Genomic DNA, 21,509 nt, shown 5'->3' on the forward strand with positions numbered 1-21,509 from the left:
AGCTGATAATCTTCATGTGGTCTTAAAGGCACAGATCACCAGGAGAGAGGAGAAATGCCTTTTAATTTATACAGGGGTGTGTGTGCAAAATAAATATTTATACATAAATACTTAATACATTCTTTATAATGTTTTGTATAACAACATCTATAGTAATAAATCTAGTGTTTTACATACATGTATAAATAAATGTATATATAAAACCCCCACACCTGGGACTGTATAAACAAATGACATAAAAGTGATGCTTAAAGTCAAACTAAAACTGTGTGTGTATAAATTAAAAATGGAAAAATTAAATTTGAAATTAAGTGTTCGCATGAGTTTTATTAGTTTGCAATAAATATTTTTGTGTCTTAGCTAGAAACAGCTGTATGAATGTATTAAACAATGTGCAACTCCTTTAAAATTTGTTTCTTGTTTTCTGAAGGTGTTTTTTATTGAACTTTTTTTCCTGCAGTGTTTCATACTTTGGGGTTTTAGCCAATAAGTGTCTAGCTTACAATAAATGTCTGCTGTAATGTTCCCTTGACACATAAAAGGCAATATATCCACTCAGATTTATTCGTATCTTCTATTTCTGTTTTATTTCTTTGTGCCGGAAGTTTGTGTTGGGCTGAGGAGTTCTCTATCCATTGTGTTAAATTAAAAGTACATACATAGAGGACTGTGCTTCATTGATCTAGAGTAGGTCTCAGCACTATCAACATATTATCATATATACTAATTAGTTTAATTGTTACTTTCCATGCACTTCAGAGCATGTTTATTTTTCTGAAATGAGTTGTCTTTCACGTTTAAGGTTGCCTTTTTCTTCCATATCAACAAAGGAAAGTGCCATAACCACTAGTACCTTTATACTTAAAATGTGAACCCTCTATTGATGTAGCATGGTTGAGTGGGAGAAGCTTCTGTACCTTGATGCATTTCTTCTGAACTTTCTTCTTGGGCCCTGAACTGAATGCTCAAAGGGGAGCGGGCGGAAGTGCAGCTCTGAGTCTCCAGCCTTTGAGTCTGTGGATGTATGTGTTGGCTCTCCTGGCTGCGCTTGGGTTTCACCTTGAAAATGGACTTCCGCAGTTCTTGCAGAGGGCCAGTTTGGGATGGTGTTCAGGTGAGCTGTGCTCCCTGGGCAGATGACTTGTGCCAATAAGCAATACTTGTAGTGTCTGAACTTGTCTTCATTTTCCTCTTATGTGTTGCAGCTTATCATTATCTCAATTCTTTCAAACAAGCGTGTTGTTTCCTACATGTTTATACATGCATGGTTTGTTTCTGGATAGGAGAAAGTGAAAGAGCAGCTGGTGTGTCATGGGGGATTCAATTTGTAATAGTGTTTTCTTGCCACTGGCTGTTAGTTTCTGTTAGGTGAGTTTCTGGTTCACGGCTCCCCACTTAGCTCTCTTTTGGCTTTGCTTTCGTATGTGGGATTGCTTCATTAGTTGAATTTTCTTCTCAGTGCTGTCATATATGAGACCCTTTTCCTATGAGAGGGACTCCAAGGCAAACTCCCTCCCCCGCCCCCAAAGTGGAATACCTTTAAATTACACAGTATAACATAACACTCTGTTTGTATTCCTAAATTGGATGCTCTGGGAAACATAGAGTGATTGCATCGTGTTTGATGTGGGAAAGGTATATTCCATTAAGAGGGACTAAATCACAGACCATGAAAACAAAATAACATATGTTGGGCTACTAAGGTAATTAAGGAGATGGATGTTCAGTTAGTTGAACTAATTTTATCATCTGTAAATGAATAAAAATAACGCTTCATGGGAAGGGAGGAAGTACACCATTATATACTCTGCAGAATTCTTCATCTTTATGGCCTTACAGTATGGAAATTAATTTCCGCTTTGGAAGAAGCTGAGCCTCTTTTGTGCCCCTTCACACTTAAGCTCCATTAAAGAAAACTAACTGCTTTGTTTTGGGTTTGTTCAGGAGGCTTCAGCAATAAAACTTAACCAAGTAACTTTTTCCAAACTGTTTATTCCAAATGAGGCAGGCACTTGAAACTTCTGTTCTGATGCAAATCACTCTGCTCCTAAGGCAATGCCAAGTCAGCAGTCTCAAGTAATTGTGTGCTTTGGTTGTGGAGTTAATTTGTGTTGGCCATCCAGGAAAAACCCAACCCCAGAACTGGAGGAGAGACTCTGAAGGCTTGCAGCTCCCAAAAACTTAAAGCAGTCACACAAAAAACCATTGTGTTTCTAGCTACATTTTCAATTTCCTCTTTCTGTCTCTCTGAGAAATTAAGTAGGCAGTAATTTTTACCCACTGGCATATAGTTTCCCAGGGAGAAACCTGGATTAATTCTGTAAACACTCTGAACAGAAGAATAATCTTCAGAGAGAAGACAGTTAAAATAAATAAGGTTCTAAGGCACGCTGGCAGCATGAAAACACAACTGAGCGTCTTGAGGGAAGGCTTAGTAAAAGCTACTAATTTAGGGTCTTAAATATCTGGAGACATTCTGGCACTTGGCTATAAATCATTTTCCATCCCTTTAGTATTTGGAAAGCGTAATTTTATTTATTTTTTTTTTTTTTCTGGAATTGCCCATATTCTTCTTGCAGATCCAATTTTGGCCACAATGTCAAAATTATTTTACCTTAGTCCTTTTGTCAACTTCCTTTTTTGACATTGTGGCATTATTTCTTCTCCAAAACACAATGTTAGTTGTCTTCTGTTATTCAGGAAGTATTGCCCATTCCACCACAGTGGCAGTATTTTCATCTTTGTTCTTTTCAATGCTTCAAATGGCTTGGAAAAGCAAGACCAGATGTTTAGTCTTGTTAGATGCCAATAGAGCTACACTTGCAAAGAGTAGTTTCTTTATGCCTTGTGTGAGGTGAGAATGAATTTTGACTCATTTTAATAATCCTGTAAACCCAGTGGGTATTTTGACATTTAAACTTGTCTGTCAGCACCTGAATAAAATGTTTAAGACACATGTAAAATGCATTAATTGTATCAGAATTTATTGCTATATGTATAGTTAACTGTTTCCCTTTCACACTGCCAAGTTCAAAAGCAGGGGTCATCCTTTCTAGTAACTGTTACTGAACCTGCAGTAATGATGAGGTAGTGGTGTTCTGTGAAAAATTAAAGCTGAAGGCATCTTTTGTGAAGTTGTTTCTGCTTCCTTACATCCTGCAGCAGTGTAAGGGAACAGGGAGAGGTAGCAAAGACAAAACCTGCTCATAGAAGAGCAGAGCTGCAAGGCAACCATGATCAGTCAAGCCATGACAAGTGAGAGATGGCACCAGTTAATAAGCCTTTTGGCATCAGCATGTGGAAACTATTTCTGCTTATTAACAGCCTGTTCTGGGGCAAGTGAAGGAAGCTGAGGGCTGCTGCTTCTGCTTTACTCTGCTGCCATTCAAATTGATTTGTTTACTGCTAGTTGATTGAAAAATAAAGGAGCACATTTCCAAAAGGCCTGGACATTGTGCAGTTACCCTGTTTTGTAAGCTTAATTTGTATTTTTGAATCTTTTTCTGCATCAAGCCAATTTTGTGTCAGAGTGATTTATGCTATGTGGTGCCTTTCTTGGTTTCAGCAGCGACTGTCCTCTCGGGACTTCTGTATAGGTACATAGCTCCATGTTTGGTGCTAGAAAGAATGAATGAAGTGAGTGATGTGTGCGTCAGTTCATTTGAAGTGCAAAAGAAATTTAAGTTGTTCCGTGTTTTATGTGGAGGGCATTAGCTAAATATTAAAGGTTGAAATACAGTAAGAGAAAAACTTTAAGAGGATAAAAGAAGGTTGAAACCAATTGTCTTCTTCCTAAAATGTGAACCCACAGCCATGCTCAGTCAAGACTTCAAACTTCATGTTGTTTTTGTTTTGACATAATTTCTGAAGGTGGGACTATAGGCATATACAGCTCAACCATGTTAAAATCTATGTTGTTGTCAGGGTTACTGCTGAGGATGAGTAGCAGAACTGAGAATGAAATGTGAGATATGGTTTTGTGGATTCTTTGCTAAATGCCTGTGGGCTTTTCCTATGCTTACCCATGGGCTATGATTAGTCAAAGCATTGGTTTAGGTCTTCATCAGCCAATCCACTGCCACACCACAGCAAGGGAGCTGCTGTGCATGGAGGGAAGGGATGACGCAAAGCTGGAGAACCTGAGAGGAAAGGCCAGGAGGCACGAGTAGCCCTGTTGCTGAGTAGCCCTCTTGCCAGGACTGAAGTTGTATCTGCTCTTGGGGACCACAGCCAGACCAAGAAGTAGAGTTGGTGCTTTGCCTTGTATTTTTTTTTTTCCCCTGCACATTGTCTTTAATGGTTATTGGCATGCTGTGCACACTTCAGGTTACAGCTGTATAAATCAGTCAGGAAGCGCCTTCAAAGTTATGGAGAGTAAAAGGAGGGAAATGAAACCTAATCTAATTTTGATCCCTGCTTGATTTGGGGAAAATCTTTAGCTTATTTGCAGGGCTGCCTCATAACCCCTTTTATAGCTGGTTGTGTCAGTGGTTTCCACTGCAAACCCTGCATTAACATTCTTATAACTCAGCTGTATAAATTTGATCTGGACTTTAAAATTGGTATGTACGTTCTTGATTTGGAAGCAAGTATCGAGGCTGGTGGTCTAATCTGTTGGCTATGCGAACAATATTGCTGTAGTAAAGGCTGTGAGGAATATGATACAGCTCTTAGTTTCCATTGAGTGCAGAGGAAGCTTAGTTGCTACAAAGAGCAGGTGCTCCCATGGCTTCTGCCCCCCTGTGCAGACGCAGTAAACTGGACCCTATGTGTTCCAAACCCATCAGGAGTCGGAAGTGTAAGCTGGGTTTTTGCTTTTTTCCCAGCAGGGAAGATGGTGAGGAAGGGCTTTGTCTAGCCACCCTGTTAGGTAAAATGTGCTGGGGCACAACAATACCGTATTTGTGCTCATGGTGTTCAGGTGTCAGATCCCAGTACCCTGTGCTGCTGCTCCTGTGAGTTGTATGGTGCTGGGGCCACCCATCAGGAAGGAGTCAGGTCAGATGTGCACAATTCATGTGAGCGAGCTGGTGCAGCTACAGAATATAAGCATGCCCTCCCCATACCCTTTTGGGGTAAGCATCTGTTCTCCAGAAATACAGTAAGGACTTCCTATAGAATCATAGAATGACTAGGGTTGGAAAGGACCTTAAGATCTTACTTTCTTCTCTTGCAGTGTTTCTCCAAAGAGGTACTTTTTAGTGTAATTTGAGCTCTAAGTACATTTGAGAACATGCTGTTAAAATACTGGCTATTGTGCAAAGTGGTACTTTGATCAGGTGAAATGAGGCTAGGGATACAAACAAGGTAGTAACAGGTAGTGAGTGTCAATATTAGCATAAAGTGTATTATAACAGGGAGATAAAGCCCCGGTGGTTTGAATGTTTGTGTGAAAGAGCAGAGGGTTATTTGATAAAACAGAGGTTGTCTGCTTATTTTGTGATTCTGCAAAGTTCTCTTGTAATGGTCTTTCTGTATGTGGTTGTGTTGTGTACTTATTTAAAACACTTTGTTATAGGGAAGGATATTGACCGAAAGAGGAGCAATAGTGGTAATGATACAAAGATCATTGTCTGGTTGACTTCTGCTTCAATTACACATGTTTTTAAACTGAATTGCTATACCCAACCCAGTATTGGAAGTGTTCAAGGGGTGAAATTCAAGCTGGAGGGATGTCAGGTAGCCCAGGGAGTTTTAAATTGGGAGCAATGAATTATCTTCCGAGAGAAAGTTGCAGATGACATTGAAGGATGTTTGTGTGACGCGGAGAACATTATTTACTGTCAGGCTATGAAATACTTTCTTTGGGAAAGTAATTATGATGCACTATCACATGACCTGTTTGCAGCTAGGATTGATTCAAGGCAGGAAGTGTAGAAAAAATAAAAGACAGATTCCATCTCTTGCCAAATAGGCCTTTGTTCTATGAGTAACTGCAATTTAAGTATTTCATTTATTACTACATAAAAGCTAAACAATGACAGTTCAAACAAGAGATGCTTGTCAAGTTTTCTTTGCTTGTAATGAGAGTAAAAATAGACTGTTATGTGTTAATTAGAAATGAATTAAGCTGCGACTTACGTTGATTTAGAGATACATGCACATGTATGTGCACATATGTGATTTTCCTGGAAAGGATCTTCCAAAATTAAAGCAGTCTAAAACTTAGCTCAAGAAAACAGTTGTATTCCAATATGCTTTGGGTTGTTTGCTTTTAAAAACCTGAGGCATAGATTGCTTATAGTAATCTATGCTGAGAGTACTTTTTATGCTGTTGCTTTTAAAGTTCATCCTGGATCAAGAACTGCTTTATTTTTGTTTTATCTTCATTAAAAGTGTTCTTTAGGACAATATTTGCAGGTTTGGAATTCTGATGTTTAAAACAAGAACAACAAAAAAGTAATTTTTTTCTTTTTTTCGAGGTGGGTGTCAGACAAAACTGAAAAGTAAGATTAGATGGGTGATTTTACTTACGTTTATTAGGAAGTGTCCTGAGCATCTCTGGATGGCATAGGCTGGCTTTTGGCTTTAGGCCATGAAGCTGAGGGGGCCAAAATGAGGTTTGCTTCTGGAGGCTGTGGGAGTGATTGGCCTCAGCAGGTGCCTGATCATGAAGTCTGTCCTGCTTGACTCCCCCTCTGCCTCCAAATGAGCTTCCCAGAGTACAGAGACATGGAACTGAGTAGGAGAAAACATTTCTGGTTTGGCAATTTTGTAGCTTTGAAGTCTGCTGTGTAACATCAAGATGAAGTCCCCTTCTTTAGCAGCTGTAATGCAGGCTTGATTTTAAAAACTTGCCTCATGCTGTAAATACAGAATTAAGATAGATCCATCAAGGATTTGAAGAATCTTTGTGGTGTCGAGAAGTTAGTTTGATTTGTAGGTAGCCAGTTCTGTAATTTTAGTGCTGTACTCTTCTGTACCATATGACTTGTTGCATTGAATACATTTGTTTGCACGTCTACGTTCAATAAATGTGTTTTTAAGGCTATGCTTTTTTTCCTACTTGGAATTAAGCATTAAGAGTTTTTTTTTTCTTTTGCCTATCGGTTTACTAGTTTTTTTGGTATTTAAGCATAGGAAATACTGTAGCTCAGTGGTGACTGATGCCAGATAATTTCATTAAGCTAAGGTTAAATTTGCAGTTTAAGAACAAAATTGCTCATAGGGGGCAGGGCAGGGGGAGGGCAGGGGGAATCAGTACAAAATAGTAAGGATTTATAAATGCCATTTAAAAATTTCCTATGTAGCGTAGCACCTACATATTTTTGTATCTCCTGCATCTATTGAATTTTTCAAAATCTAGAAGGGGAGAAGAAAGATAAATGGAGTTTCTGTTGTGACAAGGAATATGGGGAAGCTTTCTTTTAGCTTTGGTTGAACCAATTTGAAATATGTATGCAGTTTTGCTTATGTGATTCCTGGTACATATATGAACCTATTGTTTGTAATGGTAATGCACATTTACAGAATCTAGGAAGTGTCAAAACTGAGGTTTCCAGACTAAATATATCTGCAGTCTGGAAAAGATCCTTAATTATTTCAAATGTTCTAATTCTTCCTGCTGTATTAAGTGTAGATGTTTGCTTGTTTTTATATACCTCTTCTTGTGATTATTTTCCTCTTGCATCTCTGGTGAAACTTTTCCCTTGTACCTTCAGTCCACTTCATTATAGGTGCTTCACAAGCTAAGGGTGCTGACTGGTACTCTCAGGGAAGACTTGTGCTTTGGCTGAGATTTCCTAGAACTATCAAGTTCACCTCTCTTGGTTAGTCAGATCTCTTGTTCAAAATCAGTAGGTGTTACTTAGAAGTCTTATCCACTGTATCTAGAAAAGGAGATTACTGCTCTGGCATCCCTCTTCACACCCTTGTCCGGTAATTTGTTCAGATGGGTCTGTGACAGCCTTACCTACCAGGCAGATCCAGTTCCCTGCCTACACGGCAGGTCTCATGGATGCAGCCAAGGCCTTGTCATGCTTCTCAGGACCTGTCTGCTCTTTTCCTCATCTCTAGGGTGCACTTTCCAGACATAGTTTTAAGGGATTTTCAGCCTGGGGTTTTGCTAAAATTATTTTATAGCTGCTTGCCATGTGTGCTTGCAAAAACCTTCATTCCCAGTAGGCAACAGTTTAAGACTGACCTCTTGAAAGTCAGGCGGTTAGTTGTAAGTTGTTGTGTGTTGGCCACCAGAATTAAGGAGAAAAACCAAACAACAGTTGTAGGTGGATTGTTTGTTTGTTCATTTTTAATATATCAGTTTGTTTTATTTTATACTTCTGTGGATGATAAACCCATCCCTCCATGAAAATAGTTATCCTGAAGGCTGCTTTTAAAGTCTAACTGATGAATGTGTAGGTTGCTATTTTCTAATCACAAATTACATGCAAGCATCGTGCATATTTACATACATTCAGAGCAAGGTGAATTTTATTCACTTGGGGAGTCCAATCACAAAGCACAGTGATCCATTTGACCTTTAGCTTTTAGCACCCTTACGTTCCTTTTCCAGACCTTGCTGACAAATGTCAGCATGCTGTAATGTATCGATTTAGGGATCTGTTTATGGCAGGTTCCCTCCCCATGCAAAGGTTTGAGGAGCTTCCCTATAAATAGCTATGTTGGTCATAGCTTTCTATATGCTTGTGGGTTTCCTGATCTGTATTTTATAGTAACTGGGTCTCTTTGCTCGGAATTTGGGTATGAACACCAAATTTTGAAGGAATTTTGGATTTGTTGTTGCATCCTTTTATAAACGGATGCACTACACAAGTTGTAATTCTTACAAATTTAGCAAGACAAAGAGATGAAAGCCTTCCTTCTGCCTCCTTTTGAGAAGTTACTTGCTAGAGTGCAATTGTGGCCCAAGGAGAGCTCCTTTTTTGGAAATAAAGATGAAGTAATTCTGCTTTTTTCTACACCTCCCTAAAACCATAGCAATTTCTTCAAGGAACATACTCATGTTTGCAGGCAAAAGAAAGACTTGTGAGGTTTTGCATGCACGGCACAAAAGTACATCTGGTAACAAAGAGGGAATTTGCACCATTCAGGACTGCTCTTAGCGGCCACCTATAAAATGCAGATTGAGGACCAGGGATATAAATCAGTGCATAGATCTTACCATATGTTGCTTTATTTCTGCTCTATTTCAGTTCTTTGGGATGAAGCTAGTTGAAGTTCAGTGGCATAAAATTAAAAGATTACTTTTTTTTGTTCAATTTGGGTCAATAATGTGAACTTTTACAAAGGTTTCTGTTGCAAGATCATTTCATTCAAGTGGGCCATAGGCAGTTAAACTGAAGTTTGGCAGTGACTTTGATCAAAGAGGTAGATTGCTCAACAGGCCTTTCTTATTCTGGTGTGAATATACTAAGGGTCACTGGGGCTATAAACCTATTGAGAGAAAGGCAAAATTAAGTAACAGGTCTGTGTGATGTTAAACTTCTGACTTTCTAATAGTTGCTGCTGGGGAAAAGTCAGCTTCGCTGTTAGTAAAGTCGTCTGTGCACATAACCAGTCATTGACAAATACATGAAATTTGAAGGGGTTGTTTATATGGAAAATCTGGAATGGGGAAAGGCTTCACCTCTCCTCTTGTGATCAAAGTTTCATATATGAAGAGATCAGAGGCTGGAACTTGGCATCCAGGAAAGTCTGTGTGCCTGTTTCTGCTTACGTCTTTTGGTGAATGTACACAGCTTCCAGTAGAAGTGGTGGCTGATTTTGAAAAACAGGCAATACTGTGCAGTACTTGTCCTGTCATTCAAGTGCCTATGTCTGTTGTGTCACCAGAAAGACAGATAGTGCAGCAACTTTCACAGGGACATACTCACAAAGGAGAAAAGAGAAATTTTTTTCCCCCCTTTCTATGCTTTCTATGGAACAGTACTGTGAATAAGGTACTGTGGTCCTGTGTTCAGAGAATACAGACATAAACTATTCAACTTTCTCATTTACTGTTCTTGTGATATTTCAGCTTAATGATGGTGGCAAGGCAGCCCGAGCGCACGTGGGGATAGGTGATGTAGTTCTCACCATTGATGGGATAAGCACAGATGGGATGACTCATCTAGAAGCACAAAACAAGATCAAGGCATGTACAGGCAATTTGAACATGACTCTGCAAAGGTAAGGTACCTGTTAAAAAAAAAATATATTAAAAAGAGAATTAACAATTTTTATAACAGTTGTTTGGAAGATAAAACCATGTAAGTGATTTGGCAAAGTGCATGGAGTTAAATGCTCACAACTGAAGGATATGCTTCTGTAGCTTGAAATGTGTCTTGATTTATCGCATTTTAAAAAACATGTTATGGGAGTCGAAAAATATCTTTTCCAACCTTCTGTCAATGCAGTCTGGTTCCTCTTCCTTTTGAGCTTCAGTTTTGTTAACACTTAAATTTTATTAAAACCAGATTTTATCTTCCCCCCCTCCCCTGACTGACTAGGGGCACTTCTTTTTTGGGTCAAGTGCTACATTGTCTCTTTTACTGGCAAACAGAATGATGGATTTGGACAGTTAACCCCTGAGTTACATGGATTAGAATACTGCAGTTTAAGAGTCGTGAAGAGATGTTTCCAAAGCAATACTACTGTTTCACAAAGTAGCAGCCTTCGTTTGCCTAATTACAGTGTCTACTATAGCAGTTACAACCTGTTCCAGCCTCATTCCTGAAATGTACAGTTTGTTGAATATCAGCATACCTCTGTTAGCCCAGGATTATATTTTGGGAGGGGTTGGAAGAAGGACAGGATGCTCACGTGTGGGTTATTGGAACTGAAGCAGGAAGAGCAGCAGTGCAAGCAAGAAATTCCTTCAAGCTCTCAAGAGTCTCCCAGAGCTAACTATTGGCTTTTATTCGAAGACTGCTATTTTTACTTAATGAAGTGAGTGAGCATCCTGGAGGAGTATTGGCCTCTGAAGCCATCACATAATGAGAACCATCTTTGCTTGTTATCAGAGAAAACAACAGCACTTGCACCCTGTGATTGCAGTTTGTGCCTGCGTTCAGCAGTGCAAAGTTCCTCGATGAGTATTGGTTGACTATAACAGTGTTTCTTCACCAGTTGCTGTATTTCCTGGTAAATAATCCTGCCTTTAACGAAAGGACCACCTCTTTCTGAGACTTCATCAGTACAAGAGTTAAAGAGATGACATGGTTGTAGGTCTGACAAACACTCAGCTCTCCAGGGTGGTGGTGCTTGTTCCCAGTCCTAAGTGATGTGTAGTCGAACAGTTATGTGAGTGCTTTTTTCAGCCCTACTTGTTGATTCTTGTTTTTCCTGTTGTCCTTCTGTTCTTTGATACTTTGCTAGCCTTAATAAAGGATTCCCTTTGTTTAGTCTCTGAGGAAAGGATCATCTTGTGGTGTGGTTTATGCCTAGGGCATCTTCTTGAGTGAAACTTGTAAAGGTGGCATTAAAAGTTTCTTGATGAAAAAGGTGTTATACTGGATGATATACGCATAGTATCTAGTGTGTCACTTGCTCTTCTGTCTCCTGATGAGGCAAGCAGGTCGTTTAGAAATGCACTTTCCAGGAGCCCACTGAATCACTCCAGCAGGCAGCTGGGAGTGTGGGGGTTTGGCCCACTTTCTCCTGTCACCACAGATTGATGGGCAGGGCAGGGTTAATATCAGATATAGGAAAGGAATAGCAGATGTGTCTCGGTCAGGCAATAACTTGTCTGAGGCTGCTTCTGGTTGAGTGCAGGGATGAGTGGCTTGAAAATAGAATTAATCATGAGTTAGCCTGGTCCCTTCCTGTTCTCACCCTTCCTGCTCAGTGCAGCATCTGACTCACCAGCGTCTGCTACCTGACAGCTGAGGGCTAAGTCAGGATCAGACTAGCAGAGATCAAAGAAATAGCATTTGGGGGTGGCACAGATGTCCTCTCTTTCAGCTCTATCAGTCTGCAGTCCCATTGTCTCAGCTGTTTTCAATTCTGTCTGGATCCCATGAAACCAAAGCTCTGGACAGTGCTCTCCTGGCTCCTCTGCCTGTGGAAACTTCCTTGCGCAGATTGCTGTTGAGCAGGAGATTTGCTTTGATTGTTTATTTGTTTAGAACCTGAAAGAAAGTGCTTCTTGGAGTCAGGCTGGCTCATGCCAATTGCAGAGGCTGGCTGCCCATGGGAAGGATGATTTGAGAGTATAAACAGGGTGGCAAGATAAGCTGTTTTAATATTGAGAGATCTCCTTAATTATGCTCTTCTGTTCCTGCCTCTTCTCCCAAAACAAATCCAAACTAAATAAAATATTTGGCTGTTATTGTTCACATGCAAGATTAGAGATGCTGTCAATGTGAAACAGTGTTGGCCTTCAAATTATAAGATGGTGCCATAGATATGAAAATCTAAGACATATCTTATATGGGTTTCACTGCTTTTAATGATCTTTAAGGATTTTTACACTTTTCTGAGCTTTTATCTATTTCCACATGGACTACTGATAGTTTGAACTACAATGCAAGAATGTTGAGGGTAGTCTTGAAAGAATATATATATTCTTAGACACTGCCCCATTTGCTGGTGCTTTAAGGGAATACAATGATCAGTTGGTTAGTTGTGTTACCTAGAAGTCCAAGAAAATTGGAAAGGCCTTATGGCTTGAGCTCTAATGGCTTTTGCACCGTGAGTGTGTCCATGTGGCATTTTATGAAAGATGTGAAAGAACTCAGTTTAATCAGTCAGGTGAACCAGAATGTAGTTTGTAAGTTCAATCTGGTACATGTTTAGTGGTAGCACAGGGTAACCTTTATTCATGTCAAATTGTAGAAGTACTGTGTAGTACTTCTGCTGATGCCTGCTTTAGTCTTGATCAGTTATAATTTGTCACATATTCATGTGGAATATGTAGAAATTAATATAGACTTAAGTATAATGTGAGGATCATATGGGTTAAAAATGCTGGGTATGCCATCAGCCTCATGGCATGTCAAGAGAAGTGGCTGGCTGTGCTGTTTGCCGGGGAGGAATTAACCAAAACAATCAGTAGTTACTTGAAAAAGAAATAGGGTCTTGCTCTGGCTCCTTAGGATTTTGTGTGTGTGTTGTGAGGATCAAAGTTGATAGTTGGTAGAAAAGCAGTGGTACATCCTAGGGATTAGTAAGCTGTTGAACCTGAGTGGGTCCCATTTGAGGCTGATGGGCTCCAGCATCCCAGTTGGCACAGTAGCCAGGGCATGGCAACAGTTTGCCTTTTAAAAGCTACGAAAGAAACTTCATGAGTCTACAGGGCAAAGGAAAAAGAGGCAATTCTTCATTATCAGCTTCCTTATTATAAATATTTTAACTTGATAAACTTTTGTAGCACTGATCAGGCTTTCACTTGACTTCCTCTATTCTTTACGTGCAAACTGGAAAAAATGAAATTAAGAGAAGCAAAATAAGGGGCAAGTAGCTGCTTTCCTGGGAGTTTGGAAGGGATAGTGAAAGCAATGTGTTCGAAAACTTTACTTACAGATTGTAAGCGGAGTATTTATGGAGGCGGATGTGTATGTACCTCTTGTGGAAAACCAGTTTAAATGTTTTGTAGCTTTTAAAGAATGTTTGCAAAATATTTGAAGGGAGAATAAAATTTCCCTTTTTTGCCATGTAAGGCAATGTTACAGCTTGGTTTTTTAAATATGGAATTGTTCTCTCCCCCTGAAAGAACTGCAGCTGTCACAATTGCAAGTCCACTTTGCTTGGAGATTGCTTAAATACAAATAGATAAAATAGATGTAGTAGGTGCCTAATACTCACATGTGTTGGCAAGTATTTCCAGGTATATGTCTTTAAAATTAGTCCTGTAAACAAGTCTCACTGTTTAGTATGAAAGTTCTATTGTTTTTAAATTGTGAAATAAATTTCTAATTTTGCCATGTTTGGCATTTTTCTCTTTAGATATGGCCCAAAAATATGGGGTGTGTTTTTCTTTTTTGTAACCTGTGATTTTAGCCTCTTGACAGTGGGCTGAGGGTTTTTTTTTTTGTTGTTTTAGTTTGGGTTTTTATGTTGTTGTTTCGCTTCCCTTGGGAAATTCTTTTTGCGTGCATCCCTCCTGCCCTGAGATCTTGCTCTTTTGCACCCCAATATTTTACTTTCAGTTAAAGCCCTTTCCTGGTTCCCAGGAGGTCAGATGGAAACCAGATGCTTGCTTTTTGGATGTATTTTCAAGTTCAGTAACTTAGTATGGGCTTCCATAAATAAATCTGTAAGTTGCTGAACAGCTAACAGCCACCACCTATTTTTTAAATATTATCTTTGGGGACTGTTTCTCCAGACTCATGACTTAATGATTCTTCGGAAGTGAAAAAGATACAGAATTGTGTGTTTCTACTGTTGCATTAGATCATGATACCCATGAAACTTCTGGGAAAAGTGTCAGTGAGCAATCAGGGATAAAAAGAATACAGAAAAGCCTAAAAAGTTGGTTTGTTTTTGTAATATACAACTTACCTCTATTTCGTAAAACAGATCTGCACAACTATGGTGTGCTTTGTAAGGAAATCTCTTTCACCTATCCCTATGAATTTAGCCATTTAGGGGTAAAAGGCATTGGGATCATTTGACTTGGGAAGTGAAAGGAGGATCCTGAAGGATGTTTGCCTCTCCTGCTATGTTACAGTGCTTCAGAAATCTTTCTTGGTACAGTTGGTCGGCAGTGAGCTGTTGCCACAATTCTGTGTCCAGCTCTTCAGTGGATGTTTTAATAGCTTAAAAGCACAGGGTTGCCCAAGTATCACAGGTGAGGCAAGGGCCTGCTGGGTATTTTTGATGTCCATGCTGAGAAGACTCGGAGCCAAAATTCTTAAGAGCCTTAAGACTGGGTTCTGCAGCTGGTAAACTAAAGTGTTAAACCCCATGACACTTATTTTTATCTGCTTCACTGAGTGTGAATCTTTATCATACCATTCTCCCTCATCTTTTTTGGTTTTTCTTTCAGGAAATAAAGTCTAGACTTCTAGCTGAAGAGCAGCTGAAATTCTCATGATTTGGGTTGGGGTAATAGGGAAAAAATGTTATGGATCATTTAATTTCTATTTTCCAAAGTCATTTTTAAAGTTATCCAATTCAAAGAGTTTTCTGCAGCAAGACTAGCTCAGTATGCTTTTTACTATTTTTATTGTTCCCAGTCTTGCTTTTATTAGAAAACAATATAATGGTATTACCATTTATTGCATTTAGAGTCCTGCTCTGCTTTGGAATTGCAAAGGAGGAAGAGCATTTGGTGTGTGAGGAATATGTGTTCTGACAAAATGGATGCTTTTGTTCCCTTTTTGAAGGTGGGGAAGTGAGGCACTTTATAGACTAAGTTTTAAGAGACTGAAGTCCTTTGTTCCTCAGGTGTTGATACATTTCCATAGTGTAGGTTACCTGTAATCTATTTAATTTCTCAAAAATAAAAAACAGCAGTGCAGGAAATGGCACCATGGATCCCAAGAGCCAGCCTTAGTCACTGTAACGGGGAATCTGAAGTCCTGAAGTTCATTGCCTCTGTAGAAAAGAACATAACTGCTAAATCAAATGGCAGGCGAGTCTATTGTAATAAAAATAAAAGAAGAGGAGCAAGCAGAACACACGTATAGAAAGGATTTCTATATTAAAATGTTATATATAAAACTATTATAAACTATAATATATATAAACTATTATAAATAAACTATTAACAATATAGGCTTCACTTTAGATGATGGTTAAAACTCATGCTTTCAGGTTTATGAGTCATGGGTTCCTTGGGGCGGATATCTTGTTTCCATAAACCATATAAGGATGAGCTTTAAGAAAGCTATGATAAGAATGCATTCGGAAGTCTGATTTTTCTCCAACTTTGGTTTAAGAGTCATCATCATTTCCCTTACATAGGCATTTTGACTTTAATTTTGTTCTTTAGTGATTTGCTTTTTCTAGCACATAGAAGAAGGTTGATTGTCCTGTGCCAGTTGAACAGAGGCAATAAATGGGTTGAAAGCATCACAGCTTCAAGTTTTGGTTGTGGTTTTTTTTTTTTTTTTTTCTAAATCTGGAAGTAATTTTGGTTTTTTCTGGAATTTTTTTTTCCTGTAATATTAATTCTTGCACAGTTTTAACAGGGATGTCAAAACTGAGTGTTGGACAATTAAGGAAATAAGCACCATTATCCCTTTTCAACTGAGAGTTGAGACACAGAAAAATTGCAAAATTCAATAGCAGTCATATGGCTAGGAGTATATAAACAAAGTGCGTGCTTATAGTTTAGCTGCTAGTCAAAACTTTAGGCAACTTATTCCTCAATGCTAGATTTTTACCCTCAGTCATTAATACCAGCTTTCAGTAATTATGCCTGAAAAGAAACTGCCTGAAAAATAATGCCTCCCAAACAGAGGGTCACTTCTCTCCTTTGTCAATGTCTCTAAGCTTTGAGGTGATGGCTATTCCAGGTAGCTTGCTCAGTGAAGCCCCGTACAGCCCTGTGAGACTTTAAACATTCCTGTTGAACTTTCTGTGTTAACCACAGACTCTTCTGAAAGTTTCAGTAGAAAACACTTAACCCATTTCTGATCTGTTGCTGATCTAAATGGTCATGGCCTCCTCCCTGCCAAATGCCAGCATTTCAGTGACTTGAAGACTTAAAACTCTCTGGTGATCTTTTAGGGGAAAAAAAATCAGTTTTCAAAGTCTTATGTAGCCTGTAAGCTCAAAGCAGTAGAGGTTTGGGGAATGAATCTAACCAGCTTAATGATGCAGGTATGGATCTGTTTTGCTCTGCATATTACAACTCTTGTTTTATTATATTTTTTGGAATTCTGTGTTCCCAAAGAACCATTCAGGTTACAAAACCAGGCATGAAGAAATAGGAAAATGTGGTAATGGAGAAGTCTCCATTAAAACCAAAACTATATCACTTAAGGCTGCAGATGAGGGCTTTCATGACCAGGCAAGGAAAGTAGTAAGGTGAAGTAAGTAATATGGCCCTCAGAGTTTATTGATTGAAATATATGGTGATTTGTTCTGCAGTCCCCCTCAAGATCTCTAAAATGTCCATTTCAGCAGCACTTAACTCACATGTATTCAGAAGATTTTGCTGAGGGTGTGGAAGGACAAGAGAGACTTGTCAGTGGGGCTGTAGAGATGTGAATATCTGTATTGGGGGCTGGCACTGGGAGCAGTTTTCAGTATGGAAGTGTAATGGACCATGCGTGCATGTGGTGTGGGGCTGCCTGTCCTGTCAGACCCTCATCCTGCTGCTTTGGGGTTCGTTTTGTAGCATGGGGATGAGAAGACAATCCGCACAGACCTGGGGTTTACCCAGCCTGCTGCGCTCAGTGGTGGCTGATGGAGATGCTCGGTATGTAGCTCATTGAGGAGGAGGTGATCCGAGGTTGTGTGCCTTGCAGCATGAGAATTGCCAGGTGCTTTTGCAAGCCTGACTTTTAGGCCTGTAAGGAGCCTGACTTCAGGACCAGTGCTCCTGTCTGATGTACAGTAAGCGGATGCTGCTGAGAAAGCCACTTCTTATCTGCAAATTTGCAGAATCTCTGTCTGAGCCTTTGAAGGTAAATCCTGTGAACTCTGTGCAGGCTCTTCAAATTCCTGTGAACTCTGTGAAGGCCAGCTTCAGGATGTGGAGGTGAGGCATCGCTGATGTGAAGTCTGGCAGTTTCACCTCTCTTGGCTCTGCTGGTGATGGTGTTGTATAGAAGACTTCCTTCTCTCATCAAAATGTGGGCTGGTGCCTTCCCTGACCACATCTGAAGCTGCAACTGCTGCTGTGTGCCTAAGGTGCAGGGTGACAGCTGATCCAAACCCTTCCAAGCTCATACCCTTGCATCTTAACAAGAGCTTTTCTAAAGCTGTGGCAGGGTTTTGCTTGTGGCTTTTTATGCTGTGCATTGCAGTGCAAGCAACTGAGTCATCTTCAGTTCTCCTGTTTTATCTGGCTTTGAAATTAAGCAGCGTTGAGTAAAACATTATGCAAAGAATTCAAAGCTAATGAATGATGCTGGTTTCTTCTTTGCATACAAAGGTGTCTTGGTATAGAAGCATATGGGGTTGCTTGGGGTTTTTTCCTGATTGGTAGCAAGGTAGAAAGCTTTTGCTCCTAATTCAGCTGCTGAACAGGTTTTGCTAGCTAAGCCATGCTTTTGGAAAGCCTGCCCGCAAACTGAATAAATGGAAGGGTACAACTCTTGCTTCCAGCTGGAATTCAGAATCTTCTGTTGTGCACAGCACTTTGCTGCATGTCAGCTAGCAATTAGATGAACCACAAAACATGCTGCAGCTAAGTGAACCTGACAAACTAAAGACTTGCCTGAAGCTTCAAAGGAGAGTTGCTAGGAGGCAGATGGAAGGTTGCAGCCTAAAAATGGAATTCAGTGACTTTGCAGGATCATACCTACCCATCTGCCAGGAAAATGGGTGGGAGTCAGTGATAGTTAAGTAACAGCAGCTTTCTTCACATTGTGTTCTTTAGAGCCTTCCTGGGGATTTTAAGAGCTGCAAAAGATGAGGATTTGTAAAGGTGGTTCAGTTTCTCGAGGTTGACACACTATATAACATATGAATACAAATATATATATAGTGGACAATGTCAGGTGCTGATTGTAGATCATTACTTACTGAGTGTCAAAGTGTTTCATTCAACTTTAAAGACATTTTTTACTTCAATTTCCCTCTACCCCATCATTTATATCACCACAGAAGAAAAAAAGGGAGGAGGGAGGCAAAGAAAATGAAGCAAAGGAGCAGCCCTGGAATTAAGTATTTAATTTGGTGAGGATTGAAGAAGAAACATGAAATGTGTGTGGGTTTTGTGATTTTTATATATATATATATATATATTATGTTTGCTCCCAGGGAAATGCAGAGTAGAATCTCTGAGTTGCAGCAATTGTGGCAAATTTACCATTATGCTTTTGAGGGTTTGTCTGTGTGTAGTGTTTTGGTGGGCTGAATCAGAGGGCACTCAGATTAGGAGGATATTTCAAAACTCCATGTTGTATGAAAATAAGGAGGCCAGCGTCAAGTAATTTCCTCTTGCAAGCTGGGAACCTGTAAGTTCAATTTGGGATACATTTTCAGGATTCCTGCCCTCGTAGTTCAAGTCCTCAATGGAACAAGGGGGTTGGCCAGTTGAGAGGCTGCTTGGGAGGATAGCTCAGATGTTATATAGAGCCTTATAAGCTGCTGGGTGGGAAATGAGTTGGGGTGTCGTTACTTGAAGGGTAGTGAGTGCTTGTGGGAAGAGGTTTGCAAGTCTTGTGTAATCTGAGAGTCCCTCGCTGAAAATGCAGGGAGAAAAAGTTGGATCCCATAAGTCCCCACCTGTTTGCAATGGATCAAGTGGTAACTAAAGGGCCTAACCAGTGAGAAATGTCTGCCTTTGCTTTGTACAAGTTGTTGCATAGCACAGACATCTGACAAATACAGCAAAATCTAATTCTGAACTTTTTCTCTTAATTTTTTCTTTTTAAATTGCTTGCTTTCAGAGAGAAGTGAAGATTTTTTTATTATTATATTTTTTTCAAAGTAATGGAAAGGGTTTTGCTGACCCTATAAATCTTTGCTGTAAAGTCTGAAACTATGCATATCTTTCTGATATGTTGGGACTAGCCAAAGAGTAGAAGTTTATCGTCTGTTGTTATTACATGGACTGTATTCTTTAATTCCTACATTTAAGACATGAAAATAATTGCTTTCTGTTATAGTTCTGCTATAAGGATTAAACATTCTGATAATGGTAACTAGTGTTCCTAGGAGTTTGACTATTGCCTAACAGTAATCTGCAGGATGCAAATGCCTCAAGTTAGTTTTGCTCATTTTTAAGTTGATTTACATTCCCAGTGTTGAAAAGCTTTTTCACTGCTGTTGAGGACTGAAAGAAGAACATGCAATACATGCTCAAACATCCCCACTTTGACGAGGTGTAATTCGTCCTTAAGCAATCTTTAATACTACTTAGAAGCATCTATGCTTCTATATGGATTTATTTCAAAACCATTAAATACATGTATTTTAGGAATGTGGCAACAGAACTAAGATAATAGGTATTATGGAAGTCTAAAAAGTCTCTTGAAAACCACAGAAGCTAATTTTGCTGACTGTTGCTATCTATGTGATGTGCAATAAAACTCCTATTTAATAGAAAGAAGTGCCAACTTCCTACATGAGGGGAAGGTCTCAGCTGACAGTGCAATACCAAATCAGTCTTTCGGTAGTCATATCCCAGGTGCTTCGGGCCACACCACTGTTTTCAAGGCCTGTAGTGTCCTTAGAAGTTTGCTCCGTGTGCTTTTTGTTTTTCCTTATCTCTCTTGCTTACACAGGTGATGCTGAAAGGCGTGCTGGGGTTCTTCTGGGAATGTGGGGGTGTTTGTGGTGTTGGTTTATGTGTTTGAATGGCTGATAGGAAAGCAATATTGTTTGCTGTTAGTGTGATTTCCTGGTTAAGTCCTGCTTTTTAGGTATTCTGAGGAAAGGGTTCATAGCTGTGTTTCAGGAAGTTCTTTTGGTAACTTTCTTCCTCCCATTCAGAAATAATCCTCAGAGGGGAATGTAGTTTTGTTTTGTTTTCTTTAACGACTTATAGGAAGCCACCAGAAAAGTGATATTATTAGGATTTTGTTGTATTTTGTTTCATTTGAAGTGATTTTCATGGAATATTATTCTCCAGGAGGCCTTTGATGCCATTCTGGATATAATTTCCTTATTTTCTAATAGACTTCCATGGTATTCAAGGTGACAGACACTGATATTCCGTAAACACTGCGGCATAATGTAGCAAAATATTTTTTTGCTTCCCTGATAATATTATCTACTATGTATGTGTAGATCCAAGAGTTTCAACATGTAATTCTGCTGTTATTTCAATGTTAGAAGTTATTCATATTTCAATATGAATAGCAAAGAGCTCTGTATGTATTGATTTTTACATCCCCACTAACTGCCTCACATTTTCCGATGGGACGTGTTTTGGCCTGACAATGAATTAGATGTGTTTCAGTGAATGTGTTCTGGTTAGAACAATAAGCCTGAACAATAAAGAATGAATTGAAAAACTGTAGGGATGGCTTTGTCTTAGAGGAGTGTACTGGATCAGTGAGCCTGTTAGTCTGGTATCCAGACCCGTTGTGGCTGGTATCTGATGATTCAACAGAGGAGGGGGGTGAGAACTAAACCATACCTTAGTAACCCCTTCATGGTGAAAACCTGGGTGCTTACACAAGAGATGTGGGTTTGATTATCATAAACACTTGTAACTAATAATTAAATTGGTATCTTATGGGCGTTGTTTCATATATCTAGCAACAATACTGTCATCCCAGAGAGTCTTAACAACATGAAGGTGTGCTGTGTGTGGATGGAAAGTACTTTTTCACATTGATACTTTGCTTTTTAATCACCCTTCCCTCCAGCTTTGTGAACAGTGTGTCCCCACTTTCACCTAATACACAATGAGTTGCTCGGGAAAAAAAAAACCAGTTTTCTTTACCCACTTCTATATGTCATTCCTGCTTTTGGCAGGATCTGTACCAGATCTGAGCCTCTGT

General features: G+C 39.4%; 1 protein-coding gene across 4 annotated transcripts in view; it reads left to right on the plus strand.

The window, feature by feature from the left end:
- PDLIM5 (PDZ and LIM domain 5) overlaps positions 1–21,509 on the plus strand; it is a 122,673-nt gene that overhangs the window by 29,226 nt on the left and 71,938 nt on the right. For all 4 annotated transcript variants that reach the window (XM_080622033.1, XM_080622034.1, XM_080622035.1 and 1 more), the window contains exon 3: positions 9,977–10,128. In XM_080622033.1, coding sequence (XP_080478159.1) covers positions 9,977–10,128 — 152 coding nt within the window. The remainder of the gene's footprint in view (positions 1–9,976; positions 10,129–21,509) is intronic.

Source organism: Psittacula echo, assembly GCF_963264785.1.
Source record: "Psittacula echo genome assembly, chromosome: 1".
NCBI lineage: Eukaryota > Metazoa > Chordata > Aves > Psittaciformes > Psittacidae > Psittacula > Psittacula echo.